This window comes from Nipponia nippon, unplaced genomic scaffold, assembly GCF_047370975.1.
Source record: "Nipponia nippon isolate SJK-2023a ecotype South Korea unplaced genomic scaffold, ASM4737097v1 scaffold_3, whole genome shotgun sequence".
Lineage (NCBI taxonomy): Eukaryota > Metazoa > Chordata > Aves > Pelecaniformes > Threskiornithidae > Nipponia > Nipponia nippon.
In genome coordinates, this window is record NW_028262347.1 from 72513396 (window position 1) to 72537010 (window position 23615).

Genomic DNA, 23615 nt, shown 5'->3' on the forward strand with positions numbered 1-23615 from the left:
TTGAGAGAGAAAAAAATAAATGTTATTCTTTTTCAGTTCTGTTATTACATAATTTTTGCAGCTTTTTAGAAACTGGTGGAATGTTGTGGAGTATCATCAACATGTAGTGGTGGTCCTGTTGAGGGTTCAGCAACTTAAAAATTTTCAAGCTTTCAGAACATGTAGACAGGTGGATCTAGAGGAATAATCTGCTGAGTTAGAAAACCAATGCTGGTAACTGGCAAGCTGAGAAAGAATTTCTTCATTCACTTTATCTCTCTTCTCCTAAACTTGGCTGTTACAAATAATAAGTAGTTGAATAGTTAATATGCTGTGACAACTTGCATTTTCTGGCATGGTTTCTGGTACTCGAATTAATTGAAGTGCTACTCACCATGCCTTGTTGCTGTACAAGGCATTGAAAGTTACTTGAAGACGTATCAAATGAACTCTTAAAATGTAGTCTAGGTGACCAAATACAAGATGTTAGGCACAATGAAAGGACAAGTGGTAGAGTGAGCACAAAACAGTAGGAGATTTTATGCAAAATAATTGCAGATAGAAATTTTCTGTAAATATGAGACTGCGTGGTGGGTATGCTATCAACTGCTTTCACATACTGATTCCAGTGCGTATGCTCTTAATGTTTAAGATCAGTCATGAAAGGTTTGCTCATGTGGGGTAAATGCTTTCAATAACAACAAATGACAGTACACAGGTTCATTGGAGGCTTTCATCCTTGGCTTAAAAGGGGGGAGAAAGTAATAATAAAAATTTAAATTTGATGCTCATTCTACCACCTGTACCTTCCGGAATTCATTAAGGGGTAACTGCATTTGGTATGACTCCCAGTAGAGTAACACTTGTTGAAATCTAGAAAACACAGCCAAGCAGCTTCAGTCCTCATTCGGAATTCATGTCTGTTACTCTCTTGGCAGAATATCTTCTATCCATTAGAGCATTGCAGATGCAGATAGAAAATGTAAAGGCATTCTGCCTCAACACTTAGGTGATGAGACAATAAGGTTTAACCAGATGTCTAAAATCTTGCTGTTAGATTTATCGGAAAAATTACACATTGAATATTCTAAAAAGGAGATTTGGTTATTTTGAATTGAATAGGAAAAAACCCTGTATTGCTAGATATTATTATCCTGTTCGTTAAAGTCACTGCTCATTACTGCCCATTAATAATGGTGGGTATGGGTACACTGGAGAAATTAAACTTGTTACGTGTTGACTTATTTTCTCTTGAAGTAACATATCCACCAATCCGGACCCAATCTATCATATTTAAAATGGAATGCAAAATTTTGAGATTTAGGTTTTGGGGGAAAAATTAAGAGATTGGTTTAAAGTTATGCATAATAGTTGAGTTTGATTTACCAGAAGCCCTCTAGATCTGTATAATTATCTGGTGGGAAGCTGATTTGGTGTGACTTACCGTCCAGAGATCCTGAAGTGACAGCCTGAACTGCTCCTTTATCTTTGGAGAGAAGAGACTTTACCCATTAGTAACGGATTGCTGGATATATTATTTTAGAGAAAAAAAAGAAAAAAAAACAGGTAAGATTTTTCTCCTCTTCTACTATTTCCTGTCTACTACAAAGGCATTCTGTGTCATCTTTGATATATCAGCTGTTGATTATTTGATGACATGATCATGTAGTCTCAAACTACACAATATCTGAATGTAATGATTTCTGCAAATATTTCATACTGTGGCTGCAGGCTATAAATAGGCTTTCTGGAAAAAGATAACTTCTAGTTGCAAGTTGCATATGGTGAAGATTTAAGGATGCTGGTTTGGGGCTTTTGAAAGTAAAACTTGGGTAGAGTAAGAAAAGTAAGAAGTAGCTTCTGTAGATAATCTGTATAGAATATCTGTGATTGTTTTCTTTGTACACAACTAGACAAAAGTTAAGTTATGACATTGTGAGTCAAACTGCAGTTTGTCATAAAACAATGTTTCCCATCTGACAAGAAATACAATCAAGTCTTACGAAGGTGTGTTTTAAAAAGTTTTAGAAATGTGCTTGACACAAAGTTTATGTGTTATTTTCAGAAGGTATTGACTTTTGATATTATACTTTAATAAACTTGGAATATGGTAATGCATGTACTGTACCAAGACTTTAGATTATTTTTGACCTCTAGCAGGCAATGTCAAGACTGAAGTTTTAATTTTTCAGTGTGATTGAACTTCAGGGTGTGGGGGGTTTTTTTGCACTCATTTCTTTTTCTGTCAATGTTTGTAGGATCAGAAAGAGCTAGAAGCTGAAGTCAGGAGCATAAAAGTTAAATGAAAAGTTAATGAAAGTTAAACCTGAGTTTAGATTTAGTTGCTTAGTTTAGTTTCATGAAACTGCTTTTATGGGGGAGACAGCTATTTCAAGACTTAAAAACTGGAGAATAAAGAATTGTTTGAAGTAATGTATGCATGTATTTTACCTGTATCTGTTGATTGTGAGTTTGATCATCTTTAATACAACTAAGTGGGTTAGGTTCAAGGTCAGGTTGGATGGGGCTTCGAGCAACCTAATCTAGTAGATGATGTCCCTACCTATGGTAGGGGGGTTGGGACTGGATGATTTGGAAAGGTCCATTCCAACTGAAACCATTCCATGGTTCTATAAGTATACCATAATGTAAATGAGATCAGGATCTTGAGTGGTTTGAATTTCATAGATGTGCTGGGATTTCTTACATTGTAAGTCACTACAATATAAGTATACAATATTACTATTGTTTGAACATGAGAAATTATAGGGCGAGGTAAAAAGGTGTAGGTAGAGTTTTGGTAAAAATCTTCACAATTCTTTAAGATACTTATTAGTGGGGGAGACAGGAAGAACAAATACAGTGTGAAGAATACTAAAGCTTTTTGTCAAGGAATTATATGTTTGTAGTTAGCTCAGTACTTAGAGGAAGTAAGGGAAAGTTTTCTAAGATTTTTTTTTTTTTCCTTAAAAAAAAAAAAAAACACAAAAGGTAAAAAAAAAAAATGTGAAAAATAGGAGGATATTTTCTGTCTTTTACTATCTTGAAATATACATATACGTACTTTTAGTCCTATAGCAAGTATTGAGTCCTTGGGGATAACACAGGGTTTTCTCTTCATGGACGCTATATTGTTTTATGATGATCATGGAAAACCATTTGCTAGGTTTGAGGCAGAAATAGACTTTTCAATTTTGCAGCCATAGTTGGAAAACAACACAGTTGGGTTTTAGGAACAAAACACACTGAGTGGTGTTCTACTGCTGTTTTCTTGTCTTTCAATCAAATGTGCAGGCTTAGGGCAGATTACTGTAAGAGCTTGCAAATTCATCCTTAGTCTTCAGAGAAAACTTAGCACTATGTACCTAGTTGCAGCATTACTTATTCCTGAACTCCTGTTGGAGCTGCCTCATCAGTTTGCTGTGAAGGGAAGTGCTAGAGAAGAGAGGTACACATGAAAGAGCTGAGAAAGAGGGGAAGGAGGGGGAGGAGCAGAAGAGATGTGGAAGAACAACTTTCCAATGGTGTACAGTGGTTTCTGGCTACTGGCTGATAAACTCATTTGCCCTGCTACTATTATTTGGATCAGAAGAAAAATTGATCATGTGGATACACAATTCATTGCAGCCAGTGATGGAATGCATATCTTAAAATCACTTTTCTATTACCCTTTATGGTCAGAGCACAAGAGAAAAGGTTTGTGCCTCCCTCCCCAACAGTATAATTTAAATACTCATTTTGCAAATGAAATAGTTGTAAATATAAACCAAATACTTCTAAAAATACCAATAATTATTGTAGCCAGTATTAGCTTAGTTGCATGTATCTTGTGATTTCTGTGTTTCTGCTTAATTATTGTTGGACCTTTTCTTATTTTTCTATTTGAGAAAGAGAGGCCATTTTCTTTAAATAAGAACTTCCTTAGATACTTCTGAAATAATAGTAGCATCCCAAAACAAATGTATAAATAATTGTCAATATGATTTTCAAGTTACTGAAGTTAAAGTTTTAGACAGAAATGTAAGATAACTATTTATTGACTTTGTATAGCATTTACAAAAAGCGTTAAGCTGTTTCAAATTTAATGTGGGTAAGGATATATTTTTTTACTTCTGCCTTGTCACAAGAAAGGAGGATGTTAGAGAACGTTACTGTTATCAAATGCAGAAGATTGGAGAGCTGTTGAGAAATACAGAATAACAGTGCAGTATTTTGAAAGACAAGGGGATGTTGGTCTGTAAAGGGGAAAGTTGGTTTTATGGTTTATAGAATATAATATAGCATAGACAAATATGATTATACCATGGAATAATTGAGAGTTATAAAGTTCAGATAGAAATCTCTTTCAGATTATGTTTCTGTTTTTCTTCTTAAGAATTCATGATCATTAAGAATTTCTCTTTTTTAGTGTGTTGAAGGTTGAGCCAGAAAAGTCAAACCGAAAGATCTATCAAACTCCTGTGAATGAGTGCCATATAGCATGCTGATACAGTTGTTCTGTTTTTTTTCTCATTAGTGTGTAGTTGGTGGGTGCAACGCCAGCTTTGCATCTCAGGGAGGACTTGCCCGTCATGTGCCCACACACTTCAGCCAGCAGAACTCTTCAAAAGTTGCCAGCCAGCCAAAGGCCAAAGAGGAATCTCCATCTAAAGCTGGAATTAATAAAAGAAGAAAATTAAAGAACAAGAGACGACGATCATTACGTAAGTATTTCTAGAAGTAGAAGTTCTTGAAAGTTTTGTTTTAGATACGAAGTTTCTCTTCAATGTGGATGTTTCTCTGCAGATGTGAGTCTGGTAGTGTTGGTGATCTTTAGCATTAGAGTGTTGGTATCGATTGTCATGAGAGTAAAATAATTCCAGATTCTGTTTGTCTTCCTTTTTAGGGTAAAGGATCTATGTGTTCAGTAGAAAAGACCAATTTTCTGTGAGCAACAGTTTGAGTTTACAATTTAAAGATGCTTTTCACTTTAGAGTCGTCTTTTGTTTACTGACTATAATACTGTTGGAAAATGTTCTGTTTAGTGATGAAGTTCAGTACTGCAGACAGGGATGGCAGATTCCTATAAATTAGAGATAAATACATATTATATAAGCTTTCTTTTGAGCGCAACATTTCATTTGCCTAATGACAGTTTTGTGAGCATAACCAAGATCTAATTTGGGGAAGATTTGTCTTGCTACATTTTTTTAATCTTTCTCTGCACAGTTCACGTTCATTAAATTTATACAAACCAATGTCCTGAGAAGTGTGATTTATCATTTGAAGTGAGAATTGTTTCCCCTAGGAAGTAATAATCACTTTCCCAGTACCTTTTCTAGTCCATTTTGATCCAGCATCAGACTAGTAACCACGTCAAATTTATTTAGAGATTCTAGTGTATAGAAATGGTTAGGAAAGACTAGCCAATTGTTAAAAAATTTAACTTTGTTTTATAATTGCTTCGGATGCAAATCTCCAGTACTGAACTGATTATTTACTAATTTTAAACTGTTACTGTGAGAGTTGCATTTTAGAGTAGGCATGTAAAAACCCGTTTAGTTTTTTTTCCTGCTAGTATGTCAACAGCTGAAGAAAAAACTTCCATTGATTTTTACTTGTGGTGTAAAGTCAACCTTACAGTATTGGAGAGAAGTGCAAGATACCTCTTCTTATGAACGACTGGACCTGTTGTATCTCATACAGTCCACAGAAGTGGAGCTCTGTTTATAAGCAGGCAATTATTTCAGTCCTGTCTGCTGGCTGGCAGTAGGATTTTAGTAATGGTGTGCCGGAGAACTTGTGTTACTTCGCTTGGTCAGCAATTATAGTCTTATTTTTCCAGAACTCTTCTGTGGCAGAACACTTCACTGTATTGATTTTTCTGTTCCTGTGAAGAAATATAGTTACCAATTATTCAAATGGTACTGCAGCAATAGATGCACATACTAGTGGTCTTAAATGATTACTCTATATCACATGATTGTAATTATTCTTATCTTAGTACCTCACCTGTGTTTTTAGCAACTGAAACTTGTGAAGCAGTGGTCATGTTTCTGCCTTGAATGCAAAGAAGTCTGTCCTGGAAAGTTATAGTATCGCCTAGAATTCTGAAAAGTGTATTTCCTGTGTCTTTCTTCCACGCTGTATGACAACTAGGCAGTTCAGTGCTGGAAGAGCCACTGTTAACTTTAGTTATGGTGATTTTTTTCTTTCACCTTTTTTTTTTTTAAAATGCTTGCGTATTCTTAAAATATATGTGAGCAAATTATATCATTAAACGTACCTTATAAGTGTAAACTTGAAGAATTCCTCTAATTTTAACACTGATTCAACATGCAAAGAAGGTAGAAAGCTACTTTTGTTCTTTTCAGAATTTGTCTTTCAAAGAGCTTTCCCTTTCACTCTAGCAATTATGTAAATGAGAAGGTTCAAGAAGGAAAAGCTGGTCAATGAAGGGTTATGTGGTCACTTTGCAGTATCCTTTTAGTTCTTCTTAGATGTAATGAAAGACTGACTTGAAATAGTTGCAGGTTCCTAAAGGCTTACCTTGATCTATCGACTGTGTTACTCAAACAAATTATAGATATCTAAGACTTGTCACTTCAAAACTTTCACTTTCAGAGATTCCCGAGTTGCATCTTTGCTTGCTTCTCCATATTGACTTTGTTAGGTGGCTGACTTAGTGCATCTTAATTCAGTTTTCCCCCCAATGTACGCAGAAGTAGTTTTCCAGATTGGCATTTTATTAGTAATTGATGAACATTATTGACTTACAAGTTTCAAATCAGAGCTTCATAGTTAAAACTTCAAATTATCTGTTAAGATGTTTTAGTTGTAGTAAGAATTTACTGCAGAATTCTTGAATGAACCTGTGGCAAAAAATATAAGTAGTAAATATTATGGGTATGTTAAAGACCAAACTGTAGTACTTCAGTGGTCTGCTGTCTTGATCAAGTGTTGCTCAGGAAGAAAAATGACAGCTGCTTGAGCAATTTTTTATTTTTTCTCTTGAGATAAATGCAATGCTGGCTGTACAGTTTTGCCTTAAGGCAAAAATCATCTCCAACTGAGCTGGGAACTGACTACTGTTATGTATTTCTCCAGAGGGTATGTGACCCAGAAATGTATACAAAGTTGATGGCATTTTCTGAAAATGCTAAGTAGTGGTAGCTTTTCTTTAAAACTTTGCGTGGATTATTGTTGATTAGGTGAACTTGACAAAGGGCTGATATAATTTTGCTTGTCTTTCTGTTTCTTGGCTTAGTTTTAGTTAAAGAATTAAGTGTGCACCTTTGTATGTTTTGTCTTTACAAGAAGGGGGCGGGGGGGCAAGGACCCTTATCTAAGAAGCCAAAGTAACAAAATAACAGCATTAACTATTTTCAGTCTAGAGTATATAAAGCTAGGAACATAAAGTTATATTTAGATATTTTAAGTGTCCAAAAGGAGAGGTGTTGAACATATGTACCAGATTCTCTGCTAGTTGGGTTACAAGAAGTTATGACAAATGGGTGTAAAGCAAGGTGCTGTTTGATAGTGTACAATCTGTTTAAATCACTCAAAATAATCATTTGATGAAGAAACTAGTTTTGCATCGCAAAACAATTTTTCTCCTGAAAAAATATTGTCAACATGTTCTTTATGCCTCCTCATGGTTTGAATAGACCCTGGCTTTTTTTGCAAGCTGTAAGTGGCTTACTAAGTATTTATTGGCAATTGATTGCTAATACATGCTGCTATTGAAGCATCCTTGTGTATAAATTCTTAACAGTTTAAATACAGCAAATCAATAAATGTGCTTCATGTTTATAGACCTGTGGTTTATATCTGAAGGTTAACACCCTTCTGAGAGACATTAATGCATAAATAAAAAAGGAGACTTTACTGTGGCTTTATATGTGACAAGAACATGATCTTCCAACTTAGACTATAAAGAAAATTCTTAGTGTTACTTGACTTTTTTTTTTTTTCTTAGCATCTTGTGGTTCTTAAACTGTTTTGCATTTCTTTTTTCCTGTCTGTAAACAATATGTGTTCTTTTAAGTTTGGAAATTAATACTTTTATGATGAAAGCATGTTTTACTATAGACATCCTTATAGCTGGTTACATTAGTGGTGCTATAGAGACAATCTGATTTGTTATATAAATTTTGATGTTGCAGAATAATTCAGGATTGCAGTCAGTAGCTTGCTTTCTCTTCTGGATAGCCTTAAACACATTCACTGCTCCATGTAGTCTGTCATTTAGAGGTATAGAGCCAAACATATTGAAAGTGTGTATCTCTAAAATAGGTCGTAGTATTACTATTCTGAAGCTACCTCAAAGAATTTTGCAGAACCTAAGATTATATTTATGATATTGTCACTTGCTTTTCCAATAGCAAAGATGACACTGTAGTTATTAACAAGCCTGATAATTGAGTTCACTGGAGAAATATAAGTGAGATAAGGAAGCTTACTGTTCATGGAATTTACAGTAAGAATGTTAGTTACATAAGACTTGGAATTTCATTTAGTAGGCTACTGGTACGAAGATTTTAATTTATTTGACTTAAGTAATTGATGTGTATTTGGAACTTGTATTAAGCAGGAAGGGAGACGCCTTACTCTGAAAGTAATTTTGAGGAACAGATTTAAGATACATAGAAGATACAGCGTTAACACTGAATAAGGAATAAATAAAACTATTCATGTGCCTTTGACAAATTGTACCCTTTCTTCTGCATCTGTTGAGTGTTATCCAATGGTAAATCCTGAAGAAATTTGCTGTATGAAACCAAAAGCAAAAATTTGGGGTTGTCTTTTCCTTTCCACCCTCCCTTCCTCCTTCATATTTATTTATAAAATATTTATATGCTTGCATCACTGACCACCTGCAGCATGAGCTGTGGTTCTACATTACCACTTACAGCGAGAAAAGATTACAGTGAGATGATTGCCTAATTGGCAGTATCCAACCGAGATAGAGTAAGGACAGAACATAATGTACAGTTGAATGCTTAACAACAATTAGTCCCAGGAGTGTAGCAAATACTAGTTTTAAGTGGAATTTGTAGTTTGTTTTGAAATAATGGATAGATAATCTTGGTGAAAAGGAATAGAGAAGTTGTTTTAAATGAAGACAACAGAACTTTGAATCACTGTTTTTGCAGATTACAGGATGATATATAGTTGAAAATACAATATCAACTCCTATTCTTAGTTTTAATTTCAGTGTGTTATATAGAGAATTACTGCTCTCAAACAAGGCTTAAAAAATGTGAATACTTTCATACTGTATTTGCTCATGTAATTTTACTACTCTACTATATGGGATGTTTTTAAAAATTTGTGTGAAGTATTTCTAATGGTATGCAAATACGTGCCTAGTAGCAGTTATTTTTTGAAGTACTTTTAGTGTAGAATCGATAGACCACCTTTTTACGCTCCAAATCGGAATTCAACAATTTTTTACTGTTCAGGAAACACTTAACTATAAAAGTCCTTTTCTAAAAGGAAAAGGGCTTTATTAGTACATGCCTGTTTTAGACTACTTGCAAAATATCAGATGGATGTTAATTGCACTTTACTCATTATAAATTGAAGTGTAGTATGTGATGCAGTTGGTGCTTCTTGGCTAGAAAATAATGTTTGCTAATAATCAAAGAACATGGAATGACAACTTTACATGGAAAGAAACATGTCTAGCAGTGTAGAGTTTTTCATGTGGCTATTCAGTATTATTACTCCTTGGAGATGAAAAATTTCTTGACGAGCTGGTATTTTCTGTGTGCTCACAATAATTCTTACTTAATCCTTTGCTTTGTGTTCCACTATAGTATGAAGCAGTTTTGTTTTCAGTGCCATTATTGATTTCTTTGCGGCATCCCAGTATTCACTGGAAATAGCTGGGGTTTTTAATGATTATAAATTAGATCAGAGCAGATTGTTTTTAATAAAGTTAAGAAATAAGGTATAGGTACAATTTTGCTCTTAAGATGTTGATTCTATGTACTGTCATGTTTTGAAGTAGTTTAATACTATTTTTTAAAAAGTCACAGCAGTAATATTGGAACTATTGACTGTCCTGTATGGGTGAATTGGCCAGTTAGGTTCCCATAAACATCACAACCTAACTGGGCTGTCTTTGCATTAAATTAGAACTCATATTTATTAATGAGTTCTGGGTTTAATTTCTTTGTACTGGGACTTTTTTTTTTTCAGAGATGATAGCAATGGATGTTCCCAGAGGTACTCAGCAAAATTAATGAATTCTTAATTTTGAAGATTAAGAAAGAATAGAATTTACTTGAAACTTTAAAAAATGAGTGAGTGTAATTCAGTTTGTCAAAATAGCCGTTTAATCTACAAGTAGTATGTTTTGACTGAACGTAAATAGATTCTGCCCCTCTTGCAGTCATTCCTTCCTCTCAGCTAAATTAATGTTTACAACTCTTTGACAAGGTAGTGCTACTGCCATAATGATAAATGATTTACTAATGAGACTTCAGACTTACATGGTTGAATGTGTTTGAATGCTTTCAATGTGCTGAACACTAAAGATCTCTTTTTCCTTTCTCACTAGCAAGACCTCATGACTTCTTTGATGCGCAAACACTGGATGCTATAAGACATCGAGCCATCTGCTTTAACCTCTCAGCACATATAGAAAGTTTAGGAAAAGGCCACAGTGTTGTATTTCATAGTACTGTAAGTACATATATTATGCATTCTGTTTGTTCACTTATGTATCTGAAAAATCTAATATTTCCTAAGATTTCTGTTTTCCTCTTACTGCTGTAGGCATTTAATCAGAAATAAGTAATAGTGGGTATTTTACATTGTTGATTTGTCCATTTCTATTAGTAAATTAACTTTTTAAAGTAGTGTTAGTAGTTGTTCCAGCTCACAAATTGAATAGCTTGCAACATTTCCTGTCTGATACACTTGGGGAAATATCTAACAGTAAGTATGTGTTGCAGAAAAAATTTGGTTATGTCTTCTAAATAGGAGTGCAATTCAAACGGCATTTCCATAGTTGTGAGTGACTGCTACTTTATCACAAGGAATATTTTGAGGGTAATTGAATACTTAAAGATGCTGGTCTGAAATTTGTGTTTATTTCTTTTTTTTGTTTTGTTAAAAAAAAATACAATCCTGAATAAATGTATTATTGTCTCCCTTTTTTCTTTTAATAAACTTACCACCAAAATGTCAGTGAATTGCTAGGAGGAGGCAAATACCAGGTGGGGAACTGGCCTTTAGTCCTGTCCATATCCTGTTTTGTTAATTTCACTTGTGTGTGGGTAGGATAGACATCAGTATTAATTTAGAAAAGTTCAAAATGGTGAAAAAAGTACTGAATTGAGGTGTAGGGATCAGAAGTTCAAAAAGCTATATAACCTTAGGTTTTCTTAACCAAACTGGGAGATACAGGCACATAAAAGGTAGAGACTCAGCTGAAGAAAAGAATTAGGAGATGGGACAAAATGAGGGGGAGTGCCTTGTAAATTGGCAGACTAGTGCAAGATGAACTGCAGCCCAAGGAAGGAATGCTGACTGCTCTGTCTTCAGCTATGGCTTAACCTTCACATGTGATTCAAACTATTGAACTCTCAGTCTCTTTCCGTAATGAAAGATGATTTTATATGCATGAAACTTATTTTGTCCTGTTCTACAAGACTGATGATTGTTATAAATATCTGTGGCCTCTATTAGAAATTTTTCCCAGGTGGTTACTCCTGAACTTTATGTGCACTGAGCACCAGCTGCAAGTGGAGATTTGCAGGTGGCGTAGCTGTTACTGTAGTTAAATCTCATTCTAGTTTTCCTGGCCAACATGGATTTTACAGCGCTGTGAGAAAAGCAGATTCTTTTCCAATTCACAACCTGCTTTAATCTGAAACATTATCCAGACAGACTACTCGGTTGTGGAAGCTCACCTTTGGCTACTGGAATAATCCATAAGGAGATGGAATTAGAGGGAGGAATGTGCTCTAAAATTGCTTTGAATTAACTTGGAGGAAGTGGTGAAAATCCTTTTAGCTTATCCGTGTATGTGTCACTCGAGATGGTAGGCGGTTGATTAGATCTGAAATTGCCTATACTTCAGTTGTGGGAGAGGTTGTACCAGTGGCAGAACTGTTCTAAGATTCCAGCCCTATGCTGCACTTTGCTACCCTATTCTAGTGGGCTGCTACAGTTGTGTGGGCTTGTGCTGGACATCAGCTATATTGATGAGACTTAACCTAAAATCTGCTTTAGAAAGAAAAGGTAGAACAGAAGCAGTCTTGTAGATGTACACTGTTATACTGAGCTAATGGTCACCTCAGATGCCAACACATTTTGCATAACTTAAAAGCATTAGGACATTGAATTTGAATGGTGACTGGCTAAATAGCATAATACGGTTTGTGCGGTCCACCTTCAGATGAAGAAAAAAATGTGTAATTAACAGGGGCATTAATTTGAAAGGTGAAAAATATGAAGATAAAATTGTCTTGCTGTCTGAAAACTGACATAAATTATGTAGGTTTATTTTTTTTATTCAGCATAAGAATAATGTCAGCACAATGCAGTATTTCACAGGATCGATATCCTAGTGAAAAATTACTAATGTGAAGAATTTCTAAGCAGTCACTGTAGATACCTTTCATCTTCTATGAAAAGGCACTCCTTTTATTTTTACATACATATATTTTTTTAAAAAAACCTTTCTTTATCTTTATGGATATGGAAAACAGTAGAATGCAGTTATCAATAAAGCCTTTTTGAAGAATGTTTTTGCCATCCAGAGTTCCCCTTTGACGTCATTACGAATTTTTTTTTTCTGCTTTGTTTTTTTTGTTGGGAGTCACATTCTTGGTACTATGATTCTCTGAATTATCAGAGGGAAAAAGTCAAGCATTTTCATTTAACCTAAAGAGCAGATATTACACTGATTTAAAAAAAAAATGCAGCTTATAGGTGTCCTCTGCTCCCCTTCCCCCCCCCCCCCCCCCGCCCCGATTTTTGAAATGGCTAGAATTAGTTCTCTAAAATATTTGAATACTAAACTGTTTTTCACCGGTTTTAGCTTTTTTAGGTATTTCAGTTCAGCGACCACGTGTATTGATACTAGTTACGTGTGTATTGATACTAGTTACGTGTGTTTTGAAATCTTAAAGCTTTGAAACACAGTAAGTGAATAAAGTAAGATGCATACCAATTTATAGGGTGAAATTTTTTTATTTTTCCAGAAGAGGTCAGCAGAACTCCACTTCTGCTTTGAGACAACTTTTGATGCACATTTCCTTCACAGAGAGAAACTCAAATTAAATTTCCCTTTTGTTTCTGGGACAGTGCATGAAATTTAGAGAATATAGTAAGAGTTTTTTCAAATAAAGCTGTACTGAGCATACATCTACTGGCTGAATGATATTTTTAAATGAAAAACTTAAATGGACTTAATTTCTTCACAAAACAATTTTAAGTCTTCAGAGCATCATTATTGCAGACATGCTAGATTTCTTCCATTTCACTTGTAACTTTTGCAGACTTGACCGTAAAGCTCTGATTACTAGTGTTAAAATAGCAAATAATTTTCTTCAATTGCTCTTTTGCAAACTTTTTGCAATTTTGCATTTGTCTGCATCATAGCTGTGTTTGACTCTAGCCTGCCTAGGATATGGTAAAATTTTCATTGCACTAATTGTGACAAAAAGTGGATACTTCTTATAACTTCCATAAAAACTTCTTTGAATTTGACAATTTCAAAATATTTGTGGGGAAGAAGTAATGGCAGCTATAGATACCAGATTTCCATTGTCTTCTAACGGAAAGCTAACATACTACTTTAATATTAAACAAAAATAAGCTTGTTCCATATGCAGAAAGAGAATCTTTCATCTCAGTCAAAATGATGTGAATTGCTCAGATTTTGAGTATTGATTATTTAGCAGGGACAAGTTAAGCTAATGATATGGGGAAAAAGTCTGCAAAATTCACGTTGGATACGAGTATATTTTGCTGTGTGAAAGCATCCTAGCTATAACTTTCATAGCTTTCATGTATTATATATGATTAGCTCTTTTGATATGAAAATATTTTTTTAAATTTTCTGCTGCTGAAAGTTACTTTCTCCTCCTATTAAACTTCTCTGTGTATGTGAAAGCTGGTTCCAGCCCTTAGTTTAGCGCCGATCACTTGATGTTACTAGGGCTCTAGAATGAGAGAATAGTACTTGCAGTAGTATAATTCAGGCGGTACTTTAATGGCCCTAAATTTTGTAGTCTGAATTTGTAGTGTTTCAATTTTTGAGGTTTTTACAAATATCTCTAGCTTCGATGTGGTGATGGTGAGACAGCAGGGTCCTAAATTTTGTACTGCATATTCCTGAAAATGAGAAATTGTTAATGTCAGAGTTTGTATTTTTGTTTTCCTGTTGGAGAATGCAGGTGATGATATTGGGTGGTTCTCACAGAGATCTATGAGGTTCTGGAATCACCATGTATTATACTGTAAATCCTGGTCGAAGTAGTGCTATTGATCATCTGATAGAGGGACAGCATCCCCAGCTTTAACTAGTACTTAGATGTGATATGTATCTGTGGCTTGTGTGTTCTGTATGGGTTCCTAGTTCACATTCTTCAAATTTTAGATAGGATGAAGAGCAGCTTGTGGAGAATAACTTCTTCCTTCTAACTCGGGTGTAGCTAGTTTACTGTATCCAAATGCTGATACTGAAAAGTTTACAGGTGACATTTTAAAGTATGTGATATGCATGATGCTTGCGTTACATGAGAGAGCTTATGTGTCTCCCTAAAACTTGAAGGTTAATTTGAGAATGAAATGGATGTACAAGAAAATGTATGGTTTTGAATGGGAAAGCTGATGTGAACTGAGTTTTAGTTGCCCTGTAAAGTGAGCTTTGACTTATCTTTATTTGGTTCCAGGCTCAGGTGCTCCAGTCTACAGCAAAGAAACTGAGTTTGCAGAAGAAGCCACTGGGTTCTGGGCAAAGGCTAAAACTTAAAGTTGGAAGGAATTGTAGGAGTGCTTTCTAAATCTTTATTTAAAAAGAAGTCAGGGTTTTCATCCCTCCTCCAAATTTACCAAAAGAATGTATCCTGTTGTGGGTATGGCTTGAGACTTATGAGGAAAAGCCTTCACAATGTTTTGCTTGCCTAAGTTAAAGAACCTTATCATATTCTCTGATACAACAGTCAATTAAACTTTGTCTCATCAGCAAAGATTAGTAGAAAAAGGGTTTTTACTGTCATTTACCTACAGTATCCCACTATGACATCCTATTGTAGTTCTTGCAGGGAGCATTCCTTCAATTTATCTTGAATTGTCTGATATCAAAAGCGGATTTTCTTACTCTGCCTTCCAATCCCATTTTCAGATGAATTGTGAATATATATTAAATGAGAGATCCTAAAACTGGGGCTAACTAATGAGAAGCTTCTCCTTTTGGAAGAACTGTGCATTGGATGGCCTTTTCCATATCTCATGACAACTTGGCTTAAAACTTTTTAGTGTGAGACTTCAATATTTTTTTAGAAACTCAGTATCTCAAACACTATGGTGGGTTGATCTTGGCTGGATGCCAGGTGCCCACCAAAGCTGCTCTATCACTCCCCTTCTCAGCTGGACAGGGGAGAGAAAATATAACAAAAGGCTCATGGGTCAAGATAAGGATGGACTCGACTTGGGGAAATGAGTTCAATTTATTTCCAATCAAATCAGGGCAGGGTAATGAGAAATCAAACCAAATCTTAAAACACCTTCCCCCTACCCCTCTCTTCTTCCTGGGCTCAACTTCACTCTCCATTTGTCTACCTCCTCCCCTCTGAGCAGCGCAGGGGGATGGGGAAGGGGGGTTGTATCATCGCACATTCTCTGCCACTCCTTCCTCCTCACACTCTTCTCTTGCTTCAGCGTGGGGTCCCTCCCACGGGAGATAGTTCTCCACGAACTTCTCCAATGTGAGTCCTTCCCACAGGCTGCAGTTCTTCACGAACTGCTCCAGCATCGGTCTCCTGCAGGGTCACAAGCCCTGCCAGCAAACCTGCTCCAGCGTGGGCTCCTCTCTCCACGGGACTACAGGTCCTGCCAGAGCCTGCTCCAGCATGGGCTTCCCACAGGATCACAGCCTCCTTTGGGCACATCCACCTGCTCCGGTGTGGGGTCCTCCACGGGCTGCAGGTGGATATCTGCTCCACTGTGGACCTCCATGGGCTGCAGGGGGACAGCCTGCCTCACCATCATCTTCACCAGGGGCTGCAGGGGAATCTCTGCTCCAGCACCTGAAGCACCTCCTCCCGCTCCTTCACTGACCTTGGTGTCTGCAGAGTTGTTTCCTCTCGCGTATTCTCGCTCCTCTCTTCCAGCTGCTGTTGCACAGCAATTTTCCCCCTACTTAAATACGTTATCACAGACACTACCACTGTTGCTGATGGGCTTGGCCTTCGCCAGCAGCAGGTCCACCTTGGAGGCAGCTGGCATTGGCTCTATTGGACATAGGGGAAGCTTCTAGCAGCTTCTCACAGAAGCCACCACTGTAGCCCTCCTGCTGCCAAAACCTTGCCATGCAAACCCAATATTCCAATTCTCATCTACAAGCATATTGATACCTTCAGATATCTCAAATATTTCTGTATTAGTAATCTGCCTGTTAAATCACGGACACTTCTCTCTGCATCACTTTTGTTTAGAAGCATAGTTGTAAAAATAAAACTGTAAACAAATTTGTGAATTACTTGAAATGTCATGATTAAGTTTAATTTACCATGGTATTCAGTTGTGGGAAGTTGCTTTGGTTGATGCAGATTATGGACTTCAGTATTTAAGTTCTGTGTACTACATTTTGCTTTATCCTTTTTCATAAAGATCACTTGCCACCCTTCTGTATTTCTGGGCTTTAAAGGTTCTCTAGTAAACTTTTTGGAATTTACAGTATCTGCAGTGTCTATGTATAGAATCAGAGATTTAATAAGCATTTTATGCTTGGAGGTGCAAAAGGTGGGAGAATTGGAGTTTGAAGCAAATAGGAAAATCTGCATGAAGTATTGTGATGTGTAGTAAAGGAGAAGCTGAGGGTAAACTGGTAGAAGAGGAAGCAAATGGCTTTTCCCTGTTTTTCTGGATACTGTAAATTTTTGGGATACCTTTTGAATGCCACCATCGAAGAATATATTTGCACCTGAATGAACAGGTTTCTTTTTTATACTTTCTGTGTGTGTATTTCTAACTTTATCTTGGCTAAAGGAGGGAGACTAGCTTCATGGTCCTGCACCTAAAAACTTTCTTCTCTGTGAGAGTATCTTATGTGCTGGTCTACTCTGAGCTAGTACGAGAAACTATGAGGAGAGTTCTTACTTCTTGTCTAGGACCTTATCAGTGGAGTTCATGTGTTCTGCTTAAACTCTATCAATTGTCGACAGGTCTTTGACACATCATTTGATGTATCATTCATATAACAATAGTAGCAAGTGTACTCTCGACAGTGTTAAGGATCCCCGTTATGTATGCGTTAAACAATTTCTGTAAGCCTGTGAGTTCTTCCAAGTAGCCTTTGCCATTGCCTCATTCAGTGCTTGGTTTAGGTATTGAAAAGGAATGAGTAAATGTTAACTGGGGAAGTTATACGTATGATGTGTGCAGATGTCAAAGCATTTGTGAGAGATTTTGTTCTTATGCCATGATATAATTAAACTCTAACCTGCATCAGTTTCTCGCATCTTCTATAGACATCTTGCAGGACGTGAGCATATTTGTACAGGAATGTATTTTCTTCAAAGCATTTGGAGTAGCTGCTTAAAAATTTAAACTATTTTAAAAGAAAGAAGACTACTTACAGAATGCATTTTATTAGGGTTGGTTTTTTTGGTTGTTTTTTTTTTTTTTTCAGGGACCACACAGCAGACAAATGTTAGAGGAAAATATTAAACCTTGCCAAGATGTCTTGACTAGTGATATGTACATTCTACCTGTATATAGAATTAAGACAACTCTCAAAGAGTAAAACAGTTTACCTTTTATGAATGTCCAGTTGAACATGAAGAACAACAGTTTTTGAGCAAAAAATCTGCAGATTTGGTTTTAATTATGATTTATGTAATTATTATCAGGTAATAGCTAAAAGAAAAGAAGATTCTGGAAAAATAAAACTCTTGCTTCATTGGACACCAGAGGACATGTGAGTATATTGCTAGTGATATAAGATTTAAATGGGGAAGGATTTACGGTGGGGTGAATGAACTGTCTGTCACTGAATTATGTTATGCCTTTGAATATTTAAAGTTCGTGTTTTAAAAAATGCTTTTTAAAAAGTAATTCAGAAGTTTAAAAAATAATAAGCAATGCTTTAATTGATTTTTACTTTAGTTTTCAAGTCTTTAGATTCTGATACCAGTTTAGGTAAATTTGAAGTTGTATTTTTGATGCATTTTGTCACTATGGGTATTAATAACGAGGTCCTCTAATTATTGAATGGGGAATTCAGGTTGGTTTTGCCAGCCATACACATAAGGAAATGTATCACTGAGACAATTTCGTTTTACCCACTGATTCATCATGATCCTAAAATACTTTTAGGTATACGTGGTGCTTGAGGACATGGTTTAGTGGTGGACTTGGCAGTGATAGGTTAATGGTTGGACTCGATGATCTTAAGGGTCTTTTCCAACCTTAACGATTCTATGATTCTATCATCAGTGTAATGGTAGAACTACAAGAATCTTTGTCTAGGTGCCACAATTTAACAATATAATAACCGTAGTTGGCCCTTTAAGGTATCCATCTCATATTGCTGCTTCTTTGGGTTCTCCCACTGAAGCTTGGAATAATCTTCCGACATGTTTGGCAGCTTTTTTTTCTCTTGGTTTTTTTGAAAGTTCTGCCTTGTTCCGAATGAGTAGCCTTGTGTGTAATGCAGGATGAAGGTACTGACCTCAGATAGGCTTGGCACATATGAAGTAGTAAGTGTACTTTAGAGTAATTTATCTACTTCTCTGGAATAGCTGAGATATCATCTCTTCTGACACAAAAAATAATTTATATGTAAATATTTTGATCTTAATTATATAGAAAAGTAGAATAAATGTTTGGTTTCCACTATGCTGTAGGAAAGCAGTAGGCAGAGTAGTTTTAGGAGAGGCAGTAGCTGTATGCTCCATGTTTTCCACAAGTTTTAAGGCAACTAGCTACTTTTTCCTTTTTGAAGGTAAGAATAATTACAATAGAATTTATTTCTTGGATCCATACTCCTGCATACTGATTCCTAGATCCATAGTCCTGGATACACATGAAGTTACTGGGACGTTTAATTCACATTAAGATGGAAGTTACTGAGACATTTAGTTCACACTAAGATGAATAGCTGCATAATTAGGTAAGATATGCAGGTTTAGAGGCCTTTTCTTATAAGGAAGTCCAGTTTTACCAGGAAAATATCCCTAGGTTGGTAGAACTCATTAGGTAAGGATATCTAAGTTTCAGATAAAATAGTCATAGTTCATGCAATTAACTTTTAGAACAAGGGGGTCGTTTAGATTCAGTGGTGCTTTTAAGTCATAGAGTGGGATGGTGATGCAAAGCCTTAGCGTAACAGAAATTTACCTTTGCTTTGGTGAGGTGGTTTAAATTACTCAGTTGTGTAGTGTCCTAAATTAGTCATGTGCAGTAGTGTGAACTTGGCAGTGTGAATCTATTATAACTTTTATTTGCAGAGGACTGGGGTTGCTGATAAGTTACCTGCAGCAATGTTTGGTGTTTTGGTGCAATTTTAAGCTGTCTGTAGCTTTTGCTGCTCATTGCAGCACTTGTTGACTGCAAGTTTCAATTCAGCTCGGGAGAGAGTAACTAAAATATTCTAGTAAAAAGTGTAGTTTTTTGCTTCCTCTTAGGACAGCTGGTAGTACTATATGTAACAGCATTCTGAGATTATTCTTATTAAAATATTACAGCTAAAGACAGTTAATTGTATTTTAAGATGAAAAGCATTTAAAAAGCATGTAACACCCTGGCAACGCGAAAAGTAAATAAATTAAAAAAAAAAAAATCAGTACTTTTTTCCTAATACAAAGTCAAATGAGTTCTTTTGCTCATGCACATGAATACAATATTAGAATCTCTGCATTGGAGAAGACAAGTTATTCAGTAATGTTAAGGCATCCCTGATAGAATGTAGATTTGGTTCGTCAGGTCAAAGGAATGTGTTTTATATTGATATTTCTTGCTTCTTGGTTGGGTTAGGTAGAGGGTGTATTTCCTGCCCTGAATGATGTAGTTTTGAATTATTGAGCATTCAGTAGATATAATTTCATCTTTATTATTACAGTTAAGAAGAGCAAATGCAAGGTATCATGGCTCATGTCATCTGTCTTGCACAGTGAATGTACTCACACTTTAGTAAATTTGAATGCAGTCATGATGATTACTTTCCATTGTGCTGAGCTGTTCATCAGCCTTTCAGATGGAGCTAGTAATAATGATTTAACTTTTTCTACTCTGAGTCATCTTGAGAAACTGTTAAACAGCTTCACGTTCTCTGTACATTAAGTATTTTTTCAGGAAAAGTAAATACTAGTCTTTAACCCATTTCCTATACAAGAGGGAAATAACCTTTAGAAATTTTTTTAAGAGCAGGAATTCATTCTTTGTGCCAGTACTACTTAGCTTACTGAGTGGTTGTCTTTATGTATATATCAAATAGTCTTTGCAAGTGGAAAGTTTTCTTATTTGCTGTTTGTATTGTTTTCCATCTTCGGTATATAGCTTCTACTAAAAATGTCTTCAGAATGTTGCTTGTCAAAAAAACCTGATTTTGGCTTTATTTAAAAAGAAGTCTTAAGATGTTTTTTCACCTTTCATGATCTGTGTTAAACCTTAGTAGATACATGGAGTGCCTCCTAGGTGGTTCCTCCCCGCCCTCCTTTTTTTTCTTTTTTTTCTTCCACCTTCATCTGAGAAGGGAAGAGTATCATTGGAGAAACTCTTTTTCCTACTGGCGTAGAAGTTCTCTGTTTCATTTCATTTTTTGGATGGCTTACCCAAAAAATTGAATTTGAGTTGCAGCTAACTTTCATTGCTGAAAAACAGAGATTCAGTTTAATCATTTGCAAAAGTCTGTAAAATTGCATATAGCGTTGGTCAGAGAAAGAACTGTTTAATTTAGATAGTCTTAAATGTTGGGTTTCTCAATTTGAAACTTGTTTCAAAATGTTAGAATTCTTAATTACAAACTTAAACTTTTTTCCCCAATCTGAAATTAATTTTTGGCTCCTAGGTCATGTTAAAAAAAAAAAAAATCAATCACTTTATATGGGCTGAAAATAATCTCAGGGGGTTATTGGGTTTTGATTTTTTTTTTCTTTTTGAGAGGTTGGTTTGTTTGGGTTTTTTTTTTTTTTTTTTTTTTTTTCCTCTCCTTTTTCCCAGTAGTGGAAGCAAAGTGGATCGCTTGTTTGTTCTGCACAGCCTTGGTCAATGCTAACTTTTGGAAGGAGGCAGGAAAGCGAGTTTTCAGTTAAGACACTGATGACCTCTGCAAGCTTAGTGTGTCTCTTAATAATGTGTTACATGAAAACCTCAGCAGGGCCTTAAAAACCCAATGTGCTTTCAGTAAAAGAAGCAATAATGCAATAAGCCACTCCAAAGTAGGTGTGTTTGGTTTCAAAGAATTTAAGTACAAGACGTAGATCAATTGTGTATGTTATCTCCAGCCATCTTCCCCAAGTTTCACTGCAAGTGGCACTGAAGCAACAGTTCCCTTTAATGTATAAAGACCAAGTTTTATTCCATCTCACAATGAGAACCGTTACGTAGCCAAAATATTTTGTGGTGACTGCCTGGATTTCCTCAGAAGATAATCAGTTAACTTCATCAAGGTTGGAGCATTTTGACATTGAAAGCTTTGAACTTGGAGCAGGCAAATTACTATAACTGGGAGCTCAGTGCTTGCAGTATATTCTGTCCATTACTTTTTTGATAGCATCAAAGAACTTTATAACCAGTAAAATAAAGTATTTTTAAAGATCTGGTTTTTTTCCTGCTACTCATTTTCACATTAAATTGTTAAAATGGAGAACGTAGTTCCATTGTCATTGTATGTTTGGTTTAGTATTCCTAATAATCTAAATTCTGTTTAGTATCTTTTTCACACTGAGAACTTGAAAAACCTTGAAGTATAATGTGTAAAGATTGGCTGTCTTTTCCTCACTCCAGTGAAGATGCTTTTTAACCAGTGAAATGTGAAGATTACTTTAAAAAACTTCATATGTACTAGTTTACCGCATAATTTTATGGTAAGAAAAACAGTTGATCTTTTTTGAATATTTTTATTCTATTTATTTATTCATAGTCTGCCTGATGTGTGGGTAAATGAAAGTGAGCGACATCAGTTAAAAACTAAAGTAGTTCATTTATCAAAACTACCAAAAGATACTGCCTTGCTTCTGGACCCAAACATATACAGGTAACGTCCTAATTTTGAAACTTTCTTTACTTAAATATAGTCTTAAGCCTCACTTAACTTTTAGACGTTGGAAAATCAGGATTGCTATTGCATTATACACCAGACCAGGGAGCCTTGATCCTGTCAGCGTCCAGGAGTTAAGTTCTGAGGTCTTAAGTTGTTTCAGAATTACTTAACTTCTTGAACTGAACTCTAGTTACTGAGAAACGGGGAATATGTGTATTTACCAAGTGTATTTTACTTTTTTGTGCTTGGTGTACAGAAATTCTAGTAAAGGAGGTACATACAGTGGAATCCTGAAAGATCACTTCTGTTAAGATCACATACTGGTTTGTATACCAATTTTTTTAAAGTCCAAATTTATCTTTACATATTTTATATTCAACTGTAATACATGCAGTATTACCTTGAAATCTGTACTTGTATGCAAGTACTGTTATTTTTTAGTACAAGATTCTTTAGAGGGGGACAGAAGGGGACAGTACATGTTACTTGTCTTTAAGCTGCATTCACATTTGTGTTTTTAGGACTTCAGATTGGCTTCTAATCCATCTTGTTTCTAATAATTTTCTGATTTCCCCCCTCCCATTAGTGTGTTCACGTAATTGTCAGTACCCACAGTTCTGTGTGTACAATTTTTAAAGGTAATCTGAAATGCTTAAGTCACTCTTAAGTTTTTGAATGTCCAAAGATACATATTTATGGGCTTATATTAAAAATTCATGAAAATGAGTCAGGAAAGAAAAAAAAAAAGTTTTTTTTCTGCAATAACCAAAGTTCAGTGTTGCAATGTTTCTTCCTTAACTTCCAGTGACCTAGTGTCTAAAGAAGTAACCAGAACACTAATCTGAGGTCTTGATATGCGATAAGCCTTTCAGTTCACCTTTAATATTCAGTGTATTTCACTAATCAAATTAATGAAAAATTGGTTTACAATATGAAAATAAATCATCATACTATATCTGCTATCTTTGTAAATGTAAGTATTTAAAATACTTACTTTATATGAATTACTGACGTTAACAGTAAATCATGAAAATGTTATGAGGAGATTGGATTGTGTGTTTTAAAACTGCTTAACACAGTGACTGTTTTATAATCTAATTTAGGTGTTAATCATCTTTATATTGATTACCTTTGTGGAACTTGATAGATTAGTTTGATTTGAAAAGGAAAAAATAACCTTTTAATATAAAAATGTAATGATCTTTGGGAT

General features: G+C 35.4%; 1 protein-coding gene across 4 annotated transcripts in view; it reads left to right on the forward strand.

Annotated features, from left to right (window-relative positions):
- The window catches only part of AEBP2 (AE binding protein 2), a 52677-nt gene that overhangs the window by 26558 nt on the left and 2504 nt on the right, over positions 1–23615 (forward strand). Inside the window, exons 4-8 of one of the 4 annotated variants that reach the window (XM_087766074.1) lie at positions 4496–4682; positions 10526–10650; positions 18054–18121; positions 22286–22399; positions 22662–22728. In XM_087766074.1, the coding sequence (XP_087622200.1) occupies positions 4496–4682; positions 10526–10650; positions 18054–18121; positions 22286–22399; positions 22662–22716 (549 nt within the window). In that variant the 3' untranslated portion in view covers positions 22717–22728. Of the gene's footprint in view, positions 1–4495; positions 4683–10525; positions 10651–14873; positions 15000–18053; positions 18122–22285; positions 22400–22661; positions 22729–23615 lie in introns of those variants that run through there. The other 3 variants (XM_087766076.1, XM_087766075.1, XM_087766077.1) reach the window with 3 other exon arrangements.